Here is a 17,307-nt window from a genome sequence, read left to right as displayed (position 1 = left end):
TGATAGGTGGATTCAGGCGAGGGTGGGAGATTTTCGATCGGCAGATGGATGAAGGGTCCCGACCCAAAACGTCACCTATCCACGCTCTCCAGAGACGCTGCCTGACCCGCTGAGTTACTCCAGCACTTTGTGTCTTTCTTTGGTAAACCAGCATCTGCATTACTAAATCCTCAACACTGCCGTTGCAGTCAGGCTTCAAAGACCAAATAAAAAACGACACGCATTCAGCAATCAATGTGAAGAGTTGACTCAGGCAGATTATTGTGTTGTGACACTACGCTCAAATCCACTTCTGCTGACTCGAAACCTTTCATTGTTGTCAACCCGATTGTCAGAATCGTGTGTTTAGAGGTCGGCGGGGAGACCAACAACAACTTTTCCTTTCAGTTCATGAGTTCAAGGAGCAGAATCGGGCTATTCGGCCCATCCAGTCAACTCCGCCATTCAATCGTGGCCGATCTATCTCTCCCTCCCAACCCCGTTCTCCTGCCTTCTCCCCATAACCCCTGACACCCGCACTGATCAAGAATCTGTCTGTCTCTGCCTTAAAAATGTCCACTGACTTGTGGCCTCCACAGCCGTCTGTGGCAAAGAATCCCACAGGTTCACCACTGACTAAAGAAATTCCTCCTCATCTCCTTGCTAAAAGAACGTCCTTTAAGGAAGGTATTGAGGGAGAATGGGGAGAGGGAGTGGGAGAGGGAGTGGGAGAGGGGGTGAGAGAGAGGGAGAGAGTGGGAGAGAGGGGGAGGGGGGGAGGGAGAGAGGGAGAGAGGGCGATGGAAAGGGTGGGAGAGGGGGAGGTGGTGGGAAAGGGGGAGAGGGGGAGGGGGAGGGGAGGGGGAGAGGGGGAGGGAGAGGGAGAGGGGAAGCGGGAAAGGGAGAGTGATAGGAACAGAAATATGCCATTCGGCCCATCAAGTCTCAGACATTCAATCATGGCTGATCTATCTCTCCCTCCTAACCCCAATCTCCTGCCTTCTCCCTGTAACCCCTGACAGGGAGAGGGGGGGAGAGAGAGAGAGAGAGAGGGGGAGGGGGAGAGGGCGAGAGAGGGAGGGGGGAGGGGGAAGGGGAGGGAAAGGGAGAGAGGGGGATGGAAAGGGAGGGAGAAGGGGAGGGGGGGAGAGGGAGAGAGGGAGAGGGGGAAGGGGAGGGGGAGAGGGAGAGAGGGGGAGAGGGCGAGAGAGGGAGGGGGGAAGGGGAGGGGGGAGGTAAAGGGAGAGAGGGGGATGGAAAGGGAGGGAGAGGGGGAGGGGGGGAGAGGGAGAGGGGGAAGGGGAGGGGGAGAGGGAGAGAGGGCGAGAGAGGGAGGGGGGAGGGGGAAGGGGAGGGGGGAGGGAAAGGGAGAGAGGGGGATGGAAAGGGAGGGAGAGGGGGAGGGGGGGAGAGGGAGAGGGGGAAGGGGAGGGGAGAGGGAGAGGGAGAGGTCATAAGTGATAGGAACAGAAATATGCCATTCGGCCCATCAGGTCTCCGACATTCAATCATGGCTGGTCTATCTCTCCCTCCTAACCCCTGGTCTATCTCTCCCGCCCATCTCCATTCTCCTGCCTTCTCCCCATAACCCCTGACACCCGCACTGATCAGGAATCCGTCTAAAAAAAAAGAGTAAATGTCGGGGGGAAAAAAAGGGGGCAATTCTGAAGGAGAATAAAGTTCGTAAGTGAAAGGAGCTTAAGGAGGACATTCGGCTACTCCGCCATTCAATGATGGCCGACACGAAACGCTGGGGCAACTCAGCGGGACGGGCAGCATCTCTGGAGAGAAGGAACGGGCGACGTTTCGATTCTGCAGATTCCTTTCCCGCGCGTTCGATCTATCCCTCCCTCCTAACCCCAATCTCCCGAATAAGGGCTCTCTCGGCTCCTTCTCCACCCCCCCCCCCCCCCCCCCCCCCCCCACCCACACACTCTCATCCGGCTGCTTTCCCTACGCGCCCAGCCCCTGGGGGTGCAGGCACTTGTCGATGCCTTTGCCGCCCAGCTCCAGAGTGCGGTTGGAGTTCCAGTCTCGCAGGAACACGGCCCGTAGCTGGCTCTGCAACGTGCCGGTCTCACCGGCTCCGCTCCCCGTCTGATTCACCACAAGCCCCACGCCGGCGGTCCGGATAAAGTAGTCCTCAGACCAATTGGAGGTGCCTGCGTCGAACAAAGAACACGGAGGGAGAGGAGGGGGGAAGGACGCTGATTTTAGATTTAGAGATACAGCGCGGAAACAGGCCCCTTCGGCCCACCGGGTCCGCGCCGCCCAGCGATCCCCGCGCACTAACACTATCCTACATACACACACCCAGTCAATTAACCTACAGACCCGCACGTCTTTGGAGCGTGGGAGGAAACCGGAGCGCCCGGAGAAAACCCACGCAGGTCACGGGGAGAACGTACAAACTCCGCACAGACGGCGCCCGTGGTCGGGATGGAACCCGAGTCTCCGGCGCTGCATTCGCTGTAAGGCGGCAACTCTACCGCTGCGCCACCGTGACCGCCCTCTGATAGAGGTTTAGCTTAACGTAGACACAAAATGCTGGAGTAACTCAGCGGGACAGGCAGCCTCTCTGAAGAGAAGGAACGGGCGAGCCGAAACGTCGCCCATTCCTTCTCTCCAGAGACGCTGCCTGTCCCGCTGAGTTACTCCAGCATTTTAGACAATAGGTGCAGGAGTAGGCCATTCGGCCTTTCGAGCCGATTGGGAATGATCAGCAATGATCACATTGAATGGCGGTGGTGGCTCGAACGACCGAATGGCCTCCTCCTTCACCTATTGTCTACTGAGCCAGCACCGCCATTTAATGTGATCATGGCTGATCATTCTCAATCAGTACCCCGTTCCTGCCTTCTCCCCATACCCCCTGACTCCGCTATCCTTAAGAGCTCTATCTAGCTCTCTCTTGAATGCATTCAGAGAATTGGCCTCCACTGCCTTCTTAGGCAGAGAATTCCACAGATTCACAACTCTCTGACTGAAAAAAGTTTTTCCTCATCTCCGTTCTAAATGGCCGACCCCTTATTCTTAAACTGTGTGGCCCCCTGGTTCTGGCCTCCCCCAACATTGGGAACATGTTTCCTGCCTCTAACGTGTCCAACCCCTTAATAATCTTATATGTTTCGATAAGATCCCCTCTCATCCTTCTAAATTCCAGTGTATACAAGCCTAGCCGCTCCAGTCTTTCAACATACGACAGTCCCGCCATTCCGGGAATTAACCTAGTAAACCTACGCTGCACGCCCTCAATAGCAAGAACATCCTTCCTCAAATTTGGAGACCAAAACTGCACACAGTACTCCAGGTATAACATAGACACATAGAAAGCAGGTGCAGGAGGAGGCCATTCGGCCCTCCGAGCCAGCAGCGCCATTGAATGTGATCATGACTGATCATCCACAATCAGTACCCCGTTCCTGCATAATAACGCAGGGAGTGGGGGGGGGGGGGGGGGGAGAGGAGAGGCAGGATAAGAGAGTGTAGGGGAAAGATTATTTGAGGATTTGAGTCAAGGGAATAAAGAGGTCCTTCTGCAGTTGTACAGGACCCCGGCAAGACCACACCTGGAGTATTGTGTGCAGTTTTGGTCTCCCAATTTGAGGAAGGATGTCCTTGCTATTGAGGCAGTGCAGCGTAAGTTCACCAGGTTAATCCCCGGGATGGCGGGACTGTCATTTGAGGAAAGATTGGAAAGACTGGGCTTGTGTTCACTGGAATTTAGAAGGATGAGAGGGGATCTGACAGAAACGTACAAAATTACAAAAGCTAGATGCAGAAAAAATGTTCCCAATGTTGGGGGAGCCCAGAACCAGGGGCCACACACACACAGTCTAAGAATAAAGGGGAGGCCATTTAAAACTGAGGTGGGAAAAAACCTTTTCACCCAGAGAGTTGTGAATTTTGTGGAATTCTCTGCCACAGAGGGCAGTGGAGGCCAATTCACTGGATGAATTTAAGAGAGAGTTAGATAGAGCTCTAGGGGCTAGCGGAATCAAGGGATATGGGGAGAAGGCAGGCACGGGTTACTGATTGTGGATGATCAGCCATGATCACAGTGAATGGCGGTGCTGGCTCGAGGGGCCAGATGGCCTCCTCCTGCACCTATTTTCTATGTTTCTATCAAAGATACTAGAGGAACAAGTGGGAATGTTCCCAATGTTGGGGGAGTCCAGAATCAGGGGCCACATACAGTCTTAGAATAAAGGGGAGGCCATTTAGAACTGAGGTGGGAAAATCGCCCATACTGAAGTGTAGTACGCAAAGGAGCATAATGTCCACCATTTTAGTAAGCAGAACCTGCCTCTCGCAGTGTAATCAGTGTTTTGAGGGAACAATATGTTTGATGATACCATTAAAATGCAGAATATATCCCATCTATCAACTCACAGATTTTTGTTATTTTTCTTTTCAAACGTTTCTGCAAGTTTCTGCTCACTAAAATGGCCGCCGTGAAGTACCACGGTTTTTAGGGTCGAGTGGTCTATCTTGCTCCTCTAGTATCTCTGGTTTCTATTGCCCCCCACCAGCCCACGCCCCCTACCGACTCACCGATGTAGGCCACGCGGTCAGTCACCATGTACTTGTTGTGGTTCACCCTGCTGTAGGGGATTCTCAGCTGCTCCTCTGTGGATGAAATCTGAAAGATTTTCTGCAATAGAGGACATGAAAACAACGTGTGGGTGGATGGATAACTCCCAAAACAGTTCCCGAGGAATATTTCCCCAAGTTTTGTTTAACACGGAGATTTGGTCGGCAAGGGCGTCAAAGGTTACGGGGACAAGGCAGGTGGGCGGGACGTTCATAAGTTCTAGGAGCAGATTTAGGCCATTCGGCCAATCGAGTCCACTCCGCCATTAATGTGGATAAATGTGAGGTTATCCACTTTGGCGGCAAGAACAGGAAAGCAGAGTATTACCTGAATGGTGGCCGATTAGGAAAAGGGGAGATGCAACGTGACCTGGGTGTCGTGGTGCACCAGTCATTGAAAGCAGGCATGCAGGTGCAGCAGGCAGTGAAGAAAGCCAATGGTATGTAAGCATTCATAGCAAGAGGATTTGAATATAGGAGCAGGGAGGTTCTGCTGCAGTTGTACAGGGCATTGGTGAGACCACACCTGGAGTATTGTGTACAGTTTTGGTCTCCTAATCTGAGGAAAGACATTCTAGCCTTAGAGGGAGTACAGAGAAGGTTCACCAGATTGATCCCTGGGATGGCAGGATTTTCATATGAAGAAAGACTGGATAGACTAGGCTTATACTCGCTGGAATTTAGAAGACTGAGGGGGGATCTTATTGAAACATATAAAAAACTTAAGGGATTGGTATAGGCTAGATGCGGGAAGATTGTTCCCGATGTTGGGGAAGTCCAGAACCAGGGGTCACAGTTTAAGGATAAGGGGGAAGTCTTTTAGGACCGAGATGAGAAACATTTCTTCACACAGAGTGGTGAATCTGTGGAATTCTCTGCCACAGAAGGTAGTTGAGGCCAGTTCATTGGCTATATTTAAGAGGGAGATTGATGTGGCCATTGTGGCTAAAGGGATCAGGGGGTATGGAGAGTAGGCAGGTACGGGATACTGAGTTGGATGATCAGCCATGATCACATTGAATGGCGGTGCGTACAGGCTCGAAGGGCCGAATGGCCTACTCCTGCACCAATTTTCTATGTTTCTATGTTTTCTATTCCATCATGGCTGATCTATCTCTCCCTCCTAACGGACGAGGGGAGACCTGATTGAATCTTACCCAACAGTGAGCGGCCTGGATAGAGTGGATGTGGAGAGGATGTTTCCACCAGTGGGAGAGTCTAGGACCAGAGGGCACAGCCTCAGAATTAAAGGACGTACCTTTAGAAAGGAGATCTTTAGTCGGGTGGTGGTGAGTCTGTGAAATTCATTGCCAGAGATGGCTTTGGAGGCCAAGTTAATGGATATTTTTAAGGCAGAGATGACAAATTCTTGATTCGTGAGGGGATCAAAGATTTCAGGGAGAAGGCAGGAGAATGGGGGGTAGTGAAAGATAGATCAGCCATGATTGAATGGCAGAGTAGACCTAATGGTCTATAACTGCTCCTATAACTTATGGACATATGGAGGTAAATTTACCTCCAGTGTGCAGGGTGTCACAAAATGCTGGAGTAACTCAGCAGGTCAGGCAGCATCTCAGGAGAGAAGGGATGGGAGACAGGAGAGAAAGTCTGAAGGAGGGTCTCGACCCGAAACGTCACCCATTCCTTCTCTCCTGCCTGACCTGCTTTCGTCAGAGGGCGGTGAATCTGCGGAATTCATTGGCACAGAAGGCCGTGGAGGCAGAGATCGATAGGTTCTTGATTAGTGCGGGTGTCAGGGGTTGAGAGGGAAAGATAGATCGGCCATGACTGAATGACGGGGCGGATGTGATGGGCCGAATGGCCTAATTCTGCCCCTACAGCTTCCGAACATCTCAAACCCATTCTCCTGCCTTCCCCTCGTAACCCTTGACGCCCTTAATAACCAAGAGCCGACAAATCTCCGTGTTAAAAATACCCACTGACTTGGCCTCCTCAGCCTTCTGTGGCAACCAATCCCACAGATTCACCACCCTCTGACAAGGTAAATTTCTCCTCACCCCATTTTTCAAAAAGTGTGCCCTTTAATTCTGAGGCTGTGACCTCTGGTCCTAGACTCTCCCTGCTAGTGAATGTCAGGGGTTATGGGGAGAAGGCAGGAGAATGGGGTCGAGCGGGAAAGGGAGATCAGCCGCGATTGAATGGGGGAGTAGACTTCAGGGCGGCACGGTGGCGCAGCGGTAGAGTTGCTGCCTTCAGGTGCTTGCAGCACCAAGACCCGGGTTCGATCCCGACCACGGGCGCCGTCTGTACGGAGTTTGTACGTTCTCCCCGTGACCTGCGTGGGTTTTCTCCGAGATCTTCGCTTTCCTCCCACACTCCAAAGACGTACAGGTATGTAGGTTAATTGGCTGGGCAAATGTAAAAATTGTCCCTAGTGTGTGTAGGATAGTGTTAGGGTGCGGGGATCGCTGGGCGGCACGGACCCGGTGGGCCGAAGGGCCTGTTTCCGCGCTGTATCTCTAAACTAAACTAAATGGGCAGAATGGCCGAATTCTGCTCCTAGAACATACGCCGACCATCTGCCAAAACATTACGCCCACCTTCCTAACATGTTGTTGGTCCTCCGTGTGCAGCCCCATACGCAGCAGGGTGCGATGCACTGTGTATTGTGACACATTCCTCCCGTCACCACCATTTTAACATTTCCCGTGACTTGTGCCACAGTCGACCTTCCGTCGGTTCGGACCAGGCGGGACAGCCTTCGTTGCCCCTCGCGCATCGATGAGCCTCGGGCGCCCAACACCCTGCCTGTCGCCGGTTTGTGGTTTGTCCCTCCTCGGACCTCGGTCGGTCGGTCGGTACTCACCACTGCTGACCGGGAGCACCCCACAAGCCTTGCCGTTTCACAGATGCTCTGACCCAGTCGTCTGGCCATAACAATTTGGCCCTTGTCAAAGTCACTCAGGTCTTTACTCCTGCCCATTTCTCCTGCATCCAACACGTCAACTTCAAGAACTGACTGTTCACTTGCTGCCTAATATATCCCACCCCTTGACAGGTGCCATTGTAACAAGATAATCAATGTTATTCTCTGTGCCTGGCAGTGGTCAGAATGTTTTGGCTGATCGGTGTGTATGAACTTACTGAGCAGGGGGCAAAGGGCACTGGACTCACCACGTGGATGGGGCAGCCCAGCGGTTGCTTGGCGAGGACACTGAGAGACTCCAGGAAGACCAGCATGGGGGGGTAGGTGTGCTGCCAACAGCTGATCAACAGGCGAACCGCCACCTTGCGCTCACAGGCGGCCGCACGCAGTCCGTCCTCGATCGCCGGCCAGAACCTGCGGTGGGGGAGAGGCAACGAGAGCCGCACGGGTCAGCACGTCCTTCACGCGGCGGGTAGAGCTGCTGCCTCACAGCTCCAGAAACCCCGGTTCCATCCCGACCGCCGGCACTGTGTGTGTGTGTGTGTGTGTGTGTGTGTGTGTGTGTATATGTGTGTGTGCGTGACTGTGTGCGTATGTGTGTATGTGTGTGTGCGTGTGTGTGTATGTGATCTGTGTGTGTGACTGTGTGTGTATATGTGTGTGTGTGTGTGCGACTGTGTGTATATATGTGTGTGTGCGTGTGTGTATGTGTGTCTGTGACTTTGTGTGTGTATATGTGACTGTGTGTGTGTGCGTGTCTGTGTATATGTGTGACTCTGGGTGTGCGTGCGTCGGTGTATATGTGTGTGTGTGTGTGTGTGTCGGTGTGACTGTGTGTGTATATGTGTGTCTGTGTGTGTGTGTCTGTCTGTGTCCGTGTGTGTATATGTGTGACTGTGTGTGTATATGTGTGTGTCCGTGTGACTGTGTGTGTATATGTGTGTGTGTGTGTCTGTCTGTGTCTGTGTGTGTATATGTGTGTGTGTGTATATGTGTGTGTGTGTGTCTGTCTGTGTCTGTGTGTGTATATGTGTGACTGTGTGTGTCTGTCTGTGTCTGTGTGTGTATATGTGTGTGTGTGTGTATATGTGTGTGTGTGTGTCTGTCTGTGTCTGTGTGTGTATATGTGTGACTGTGTGTGTATATGTGTGTGTGTGTGACTGTGTGTGTATATGTGTGTGTGTGTGACTGTGTGTGTCCGTGTGACTGTGTGTGTGTGTGTGACTCTGTGTGACTGTGTGTGTGTGTGTGTGTGTGTGTGTGTGTGTATATGTGTGTGTCCATGCGTGTGCATCCGTCTGTGTATATGCGTGTGTGCTGTCTGCATGAAGTTTGCACGTTCTCCCCATGGTCATGTGTGTTGTCCCCATGGTCATGTGTGTTGTCCCCATGGTCATGTGTGTTGTCCCCATGGTCGTGTGGGTTTTCTCCGGGTGCTCCGGTCTCCTCCCACACTCCTCTTTTTTTTTTAATTATCAAAAATACTTATTCAAATATTAAAATAATATATGCAATACAATAAAACCAAAACAGAGCCCATCACCATAGTACAAGACAAACAATTAACAGTTATACAACTATCTTACAATCCTTGTCGGGGGTCCATTCAACCCCCCCCCCCCCCCCCCGCGGTGCCCAGCGGTCCCGGAAATCCCCCAGGGTGCCCGTGGGCAGCGCGCGGTCCCTCTCTAACGCCACCCGGGCGCGGACGTCCAGCTTGGCCAGGCCCAGGAGCAAGCCGACCAGGACATCTTCAGCCCCACCCATGACACCAACCTCTTGGGGTGGCAGAACTTGCAGAGCGGGAGGAAGTCCATGACGGAGATGTAGACGAACTCCCGGGCGTCCTCGATCACGTGCAAGATGGCGTCTAGGTCGCTGGTCCGGCCCGTCGCGCAGAGCGGGGGAGGGGCACTCTGGGGGGGGGGGGGGGGGGAGGGAAGGGGGGAAGACACAAGTTTAATTTTTTTTAAAGTTTAGAGATACAGCGTGGAAACAGGCCCTTCGAGTCCGCACCAATCAGCGATCCCCGCACACTAACGCTCTCCTACACACACTAGGGACAATTTACACACCGACACCAAGCCAAGCCAAGATGCACAGAGTCTCTTGCCCTTCCATTATAGATGAGGCTCTCACTAGGGTCTCTTCTACATCCCGCAGCTCCGCTCTTGCTCCCCTCCCCCCACTCGCAACAAGGACAGAATCCCCCTCGTTCTCACCTTCCACCCCACCAGCCAGCGGATCCAACATATCATCCGCCAACATTCCCGTCACCTACAACGGGACCCCACCACCGGCCACATCTTCCCATCCCCTCCCCTTTCTGCGTTCCGCAGAGACCGTTCCCTCCGTAACTCCCTGGTCCACTCGTCCCTTCCCACCCAAACCACCCCAACCCCGGGCACTTTCCCCTGCAACCGCACGAGATGCAACACCTGTCCCTTTACCTCCCCCCCTCAACTCCATCCAAGGACCCAAACAGTCTTTCCAGGTGAGACAGAGGTTCACCTGCACCTCCTCCAACCTCATCTATTGCATCCGCTGCTCTAGATGTCATCTTATTTAAATCGGCGAAACCAAGCGCAGGCTCGGCGATCGCTTCGCTCAACACCTGCGCTCGGTCCGCATTGGCCAAACTGATCTCCCGGTGGCTGAGCACTTCAACTCCCCCTCCCACTCCCAGTCTGACCTTCCTGTCATGGGCCTCCTCCAGTGCCATAGTGAGGCCCACCGGAAATTGGAGGAACAGCACCTCATATTTCGCCTGGGCAGCTTGCAGCCCAGCGGTATGAACATTGACTTCTCCAACTTTAGATAGTTCCTCTGTCCCTCTCTTCCCCTCCCCCTTCCCAGATCTCCCTCTATCTTCCTGTCTCCACCTATATCCTTCCTTTGTCCCGCCCCCCTGACAACAGTCTGAAGAAGGGTCTCGACCCGAAACGTCACCCATTCCCTCTCTCCTGAGATGCTGCCTGACCTGCTGAGTTACTCCAGCATTTTGTGAATAAATACCTTTCGATTTGTACCAGCATCTGCTGTTATTGTCTTATTTTACACAGAGGGTGGTATGTTTGTATGTATGTTTAGTAACTTTGGTAAATAAACGAGATGCTGTGTACCCCTCTCCTGCATTGGTGTAGCACCCTCCCCTCCACCACTCCACCCCCCCTCATCAACACGTAAGTACAGGTCCTCCAGTCACTGAAAAGAAGCATGCAGGTACAGCAGGCAGTGAAGAAAGCCAATGGAATGTTGGCCTTCATAACAAGAGGAGTTGAGTATAGGAGCAAAGAGGTCCTTCTGCAGTTGTACAGGGCCCTAGTGAGACCGCACCTGGAGTACTGTGTGCAGTTTTGGTCTCCAAATTTGAGGAAGGATATTCTTGCTATTGAGGGCGTGCAGCGTAGGTTTACTAGGTTAATTCCCGGAATGGCGGGACTGTCATATGTTGATAGACTGGAGCGACTAGGTTTGTATACACTGGAATTTAGAAGGATGAGATGTGATCTTATCGAAACTTATAAGATTATTAAGTGGTTGGACACGTTAGAGGCAGGAAACATGTTCCCAATGTTGGGGGAGTCCAGAACCAGGGGCCACAGTTTAAGAATAAGGGGTCGGCCATTTAGAACAGAGATGAGGAAAAACTTTTTTAGTCAGAGAGTTGTGAGTCTGTGGCATTCCCTGCCTCAGAGGGCAGTGGAGGCCAATTCTCTGAATGCATTCAAGAGAGAGCTAGATAGAGCTCTTAAGGATAGCGGAGTCAGGGGGTATGGGGAGAAGGCAGGAACGGGGTACTGATTGAGAATGAGCAGCCATGATCACATTGAATGGCGGTGCTGGCCCGAAGGGCCGAATGGCCTCCTCCTGCACCCGTTGTCTATTGTCTATTGTCTCCTCAACTTACGATGTGGTTACGTTCCGGGAAACCCATCGGAAACCGGAGAAAAATATATCGTGAGTCGAAATGCATTTAACTATCGCAAAGTGGAAACATCGCAAGTCGGGGAGCATCTGTGTTAGATCAACGGGCCCCAACTGCGTCGGCCCAGCGGACCCATTGGGCTCCCATTGTGACGTCGAACACGGAGGTATTACTGCGCAGGTGCGGCTGACGGGCAGGGCAAGGCATTTATTGAAGTTTAAAAAGTGATTTTTAAAGTTTAAAAAGTGAATCGCTGTTAAAATATAACAACCATTTGAACCGCAAGCCAAAGGCGAGTAAGGTGGGCCTAAAATGGTCGCGCTATCTGTATTTCGGGTACGTACAATCAAACTAACAAACAAACAAACAAGATGAGAGTTTTGGTAATATACTAGACAAAGTGGGGCCCATTCCTCGTAGAGGGGGGGGGACAGGGAAGGGGAGAGGGTGTGACTGACGAGCCCACACTCCCCACCCCCACTCTCCCCCACCTCCCCTTTCCATATAATATAACCATATAACAATTACAGCACGGAAACAGGCCCGTTCGGCCCTACCAGTCCACGCCGACCACTTTCTCTGACCTAGTCTCAGCTACCTGCTCTCAGACCATAACCCTCCAATTCCCTCCCATCCATATACCTATCCAATTTACTCTTAAATAATAAAATCGAGCCTGCCTCCACCACTTCCACCGGAAGCTCATTCCGCACAGCCACCACCCTCTGAGTAAAGAAGTTACCCCTCATGTTACCCCTAAACTTTTGTCCCTTAATTCTGAAGCTATGTCCCCTTGTTGGAATCTTCCCCACTCTCGAAGGGAAAAGCCTACCCACGTCAACTCTGTCCGTCCCTCTTAAAATTTAAAAAACCTCTATCAAGTCCCCCCTCAACCTTCTACGCTCCAAAGAATAAAGACCCAACCTGTTCAACCTCTCTCTGTAGCTTAAGTGCTGAAACCCAGGCAACATTCTAGTAAATCTCCTCTGCACCCTCTCCATTTTGTCGACATCCTTCCTATAATTTGGCGACCAGAACTGCACACCATACTCCAGATTCGGCCTCACCAATGCCCTGTACAATTTCAACTTTACATCCCAACTTCTATACTCGATGCTCTGATTTATAAAGGCAAGCATACCAAACGCCTTCTTCACCACCCTATCCACATGAGATTCCACCTTCAGGGAACAATGCACAGTTATTCCCAGATCCCTCTATTCCACTGCATTCCTCAATTCCCTACCATTTACCCTGTACGTCCTATTTTGATTTGTCCTACCAAAATGCAGCACCTCACACTTATCAGCATTAAACTCCATCTGCCATCTTTCAGCCCACCCTTCCAAAAAGCCCAAGTCTCTCTGTAGACTTTGAAAATCTACTTCATTATTAACTACACCATCTATCTTAGTATCATCTGCATACAATAGACAATAGACAATAGACAATAGGTGCAGGAGTAGGCCATTCAGCCCTTCGAGCCAGCACCGCCATTCAATGCGATCATGGCTGATCACTCTCAATCAGTACCCAGTTCCTGCCTCACTCCGCTATCCTTAAGAGCTCTATCCAGCTCTCTCTTGAAAGCATCCAACGAACTGGCCTCCACTGCCTTCTGAGGCAGAGAATTCCACACCTTCACCACTCTCTGACTGAAAAAGTTCTTCCTCATCTCCGTTCTAAATGGCCTACCCCTTATTCTTAAACTGTGGCCCCTTGTTCTGGACTCCCCCAACATTGGGAACATGTTTCCTGCCTCTAATGTGTCCAATCCCCTAATTATCTTATATGTTTCAATAAGATCCCCCCTCATCCTTCTAAATTCCAGTGTATACAAGGAATTGGATACTTACTAATCCAATTTGCCACACCATCATCCAGATCATTAATGTAAATGACAAACAACAGTGGACCCAACCAACACAGATCCTTGGGGTACTCCACTAGACACTGGCCTCCAACCTAACATACAGTTGTCAACCATTACCCTCTGGTATCTCCCATTCAGCCATCTTGCAACCTCACTATTAATACCCAACGATTTAACCTTCTTAATCAACCTTCCATGTGGAACCTTGTCAAATGCCTTACTGAAGTCCCCACGACCTCCCTTTTCCCCTCTCTCCTCCCCCCACCACCCCCATTCTCTCCTCCCCCACCGCCACTCTCACTCTGCCCCAACCCCCCTTTCCCCCCACCACCAATCCCCCTCCCCTCCACCCCCGCTGTCCCCCTTCCCAGTCCCACTCTCCCTCCCACTCCCACCCTCTCCTCCTCCCACCCTCCCCCTCTCCCTTCTCCCCCACTCCCCCCTCCCCTCTCCCCCACTCCCCCCTCCCCTCCCCGTCCCCCTCCTTTTAAACTTAAAAATGTGAATAACTTTAAAAATATAACACCGATTTCAATGAAACTACTTGCATTATCACTAAAGTGACATTGGTGAGTAAGGTGGGCCTAAAATTGTCACGCAAACGTGTACCGTTTTGGCTGAAGTTCAGTCACAAACAAGATAACAAACAAGAGTTTTGGTATATAGATACTAGACCAAGTGGAGCCGTTGGGCCCAAAACTCTCCTGCATTGGTGCAGCACCCTCTCCTCTCCCCCTCCCCTCAACCTCCCTCCCCCCCTCCCTCCTCCTCCCTACTACCCTTCCCCTCCTCCTACCCTCCCCCTCCCTCCTTCTCCCCCACTCCATCCCCCTCAACCCCTTTCCTCCCCCTCCCTCCCTCCTCCCTCCTTCTCCCCCACTCCACCCCCCTTATCCCCCTTCCCTCCCTCCCTCCATCGCCTCCCCCACCTCCCTCCCCCCTCCTCCTCCCTTCCCATCCTCCTCCCTCCTCCCCACTCCATCCCCCTCAACCCCCCTTACCCCCTTCCCTCCCCCACTCCTCCCTTCCCCCCATCCTCCTACCCTCCTCCCCCCCTCCTACTCCTCCCTCCCCCCTACTCCTCCCTTTCCCCCGCTCCTCCTACCCTCCTACCCTCCCCCCTCCCTCCTCCCCACTCCCCACTCCATCCCCCTCAACCCCCCTTATCCCCTTCCCTCCCCCCCCTCCCTCCTTCTCCCCCACTCCACCCCCCTTATCCCCTTCCCTCCCCCCTCCCTCCTTCTCCCCCCTCCACCCCCCTTATCCCCCTTCCCTCCCTCCATCGCCTTCCCCACCTCCCTCCCCCCCTCCTCCCTCCCCCCCTCCTCCCTCCCCCACTCCTCCCTCCCCCACTCCTCCCTCCTCCCTTTCCCCCCCATCTCCTACCCTCCTCCCCCTCCCTCCTTCCCACTTCATCCCCCTCAACCCCCCTTATCCCCTTCCCTCCCCCTCCCTCCTTCTCCCCCACTCCACCCCCTTCAAACCCCCCCTTATCCCCCTTCCTCCCTCCATCGCCTCCCCCACCTCCCTCCCCCCTTCCCCCCATCATCCTCCGTCCTCCCCCTCCCCACTCCACCCCCTCATCCCCCTTCCCTCCCCCCCCCACCTCCATCCATCCCCCCTCCCTCCCTAGGAGATAGATTTAAACTTTAAAATGTGAATAACTTTAAAAATATAACCCCGATTTCAATGAAACTTCTTCCATTAGCACCAGAGGGACGACGGTGAGTAAGGTGGGGCTAATATTGCCGCGCTATCGTGTACCGTGTTGGCTGTAGTTCAGGAACAAACAAACAAACAAATGAGAGTGTGTGGATAGATAGAATAGAGTAGATAGCCCCTGCTGTAACAAGGGAAGGGGGTGGGGGGAGAGGGAAAACCCGGAGAACAGGACTCGGGAACTCACCGATACGTAGACACTGGCGTCAAGGCCGTTCAGCTTCAGCCTGAGCGGGTTCTGCCTGCTGGACAGGGCTGTGTAGGCGCTGGGCCAGTAGGCCGGGATGGAGGCCCCCTCCGAACCCAGGTGCCAGTAGGTCCCGAAGATCCGCTCCACGTCTTGGGCCAGACAGCTGCAATTGGACAGGATCACACCCAGCTCCTTCACCTGAGGGACAATCACACAGTGCGGTTCAAAGCAAAGACAGTCACAGAGTAACTCAGCGGGTCGGGCAGCGTCTCTGGAGAACGTGGACAGATACGAAGTGCTGGAGTAACTCAGCGGGTCAGGCAGCATCTCTCGGGAGAGAAGGAACGGGTGACGTTCTGGGTCGAGACCCTTCTAGATTTTTTTAGAGATACAGCGCAGAAACAGGCCCTTCGGCCCACCGGGTCCGCGCCGCCCAGCGATCCCCGCACATTAACACTATCCTACACCCACTAGGGACAATTTTTACATTTGCCCAGCCAATTAACCTACAAACCTGCACGTCTTTGGAGTGTGGGAGGAAACCGAAGATCTCGGAGAAAACCCACGCAGGTCACGGGGAGAACGTACAAACTCCGTACAGACGGCGCCCGTAGTCAGGATGGAACCTGAGTCTCCGGCGCTGCATTCGCTGTAAGGCAGCAACTCTACCGCTGCGCCACCGTGCCTTCAGACTGATGTCAGGGGAGTGGGCAGTACAGAGATAAAATGTAGTCGGAGACGGTAAGACTGACAATAGACAATAGGTGCAGGAGGAGGCCGTTCGGCCCTTCGAGCATGTACGCACCGCCATTCACCGTGATCATGGCTGATCATCCACAATCAGTACCCCGTTCCTGCCTTCTCCCCATACCCCCTAACTCTGCTACCCCTAAGAGCTCTATCTAGCTCTCTCTTGAAGGCATCCAGAGAGTTGGCCTCCACTGCCTTCTGAGGCAGTGAATTCCACAGATTTACAACTCTCTGAGTGAAAACGTTTTTCCTCATCTCCGTTCGAAATGACCTTGTGGGGTACCGCAAGGCTCGGTGCTGGGACCGCAGCTATTTACAATATACATTAATGACTTGGATGAAGGGATTAAAAGTACCATTAGCAAATTTGTAGATGATACAAAGCTGGGTGGCAGTGTGAACTGTGAGGAAGTTGCTATGAGGTTGCAGGGTGACTTGGACAGGTTGTGTGAGTGGGCGCATGGTTTAATGTGGATAAGTGTGAGGTTATCCACTTTGGTGGTAAGAATAGGAAGGCAGAGTATTATCTGAATGGTGTCAAGTTAGGAAAAGGGGACATACAACGAGATCTGGGTGTCCTAGTGCATCCGTCACTGAAAGGAAGCATGCAGGTACAGCAGGCAGTGAAGAAAGCCAATGGAATGTTGACCTTCATAACAAGAGGAGTTGAGTATAGGAGCAAAGAGGTCCTTCTGCAGTTGTACAGAGCCCTAGTGAGACCGCACCTGGAGTGCTGTGTGCAGTTTTGGTCTCCAAATTTGAGGAAGGATATTCTTGCTTTTGAGGGCGTGCAGCGTAGGTTTACTAGGTTAATTCCCGGAATGGCGGGACTGTCGTATGTTGAAAGACTGGAGCGGCTAGGCTTGTATACACTGGAATTTAGACGGATGAGAGGGGATCTTATCAAAACATATAGGATTATTAAGGGGTTGGACACGTTAGAGGCAGGAAACATGTTCCCAATGTTGGGGGAATCCAGAACCAGGGGCCACATTTTACAAATAAGGGGTAGGCCATTTAGAACGGAGATGAGGAGAAGACAGAGTTGTAAATCTGTGGAATTCTCTGCCTCAGAAGGCAGTGGAGGCCAAGTCTCTGAATGCATTCAAGAGAGAGCTAGATAGAGCTCTTAAGGATAGCGGAGTCACGGGGTATGGGGAGAAGGCAGGAACGGGGTACTGATTGAGAATGATCAGCCATGATCACATTGAATGGCGGTGCGTACAGGCTCGAAGGGCCGAATGGCCTCCTCCTGCACCTGTTGTCTATTGTCTATCGTCTATCCACCCCCCGGTGCCAGTTCATAACATCGGCTGCATCACCCGGATGGACTAGGCACCATTTTTTCTCGGGGGGGGCAGGGTGGGGGGGGGGGGGGGTGGGATTTA

General features: G+C 52.6%; 1 protein-coding gene across 1 annotated transcript in view; it reads right to left on the bottom strand.

Annotated features, from left to right (window-relative positions):
• Positions 1–1,932: 1,932 nt before the first annotated feature.
• Positions 1,933–17,307, bottom strand: part of pld7 (phospholipase D family, member 7) — a 27,766-nt gene continuing 12,391 nt past the window's right edge. The window contains exons 2-6 of the mRNA XM_078428138.1: positions 15,167–15,367; positions 9,236–9,375; positions 7,708–7,873; positions 4,534–4,633; positions 1,933–2,141 (exon numbers count right to left, since the gene is read on the bottom strand). Coding sequence (XP_078284264.1) covers positions 1,933–2,141; positions 4,534–4,633; positions 7,708–7,873; positions 9,236–9,375; positions 15,167–15,367 — 816 coding nt within the window. The remainder of the gene's footprint in view (positions 2,142–4,533; positions 4,634–7,707; positions 7,874–9,235; positions 9,376–15,166; positions 15,368–17,307) is intronic.

Source organism: Rhinoraja longicauda, chromosome 34, assembly GCF_053455715.1.
Source record: "Rhinoraja longicauda isolate Sanriku21f chromosome 34, sRhiLon1.1, whole genome shotgun sequence".
In the NCBI taxonomy this organism is placed as follows: domain Eukaryota; kingdom Metazoa; phylum Chordata; class Chondrichthyes; order Rajiformes; family Arhynchobatidae; genus Rhinoraja; species Rhinoraja longicauda.
This window is presented reverse-complemented; position numbering and strand designations above follow the sequence as displayed.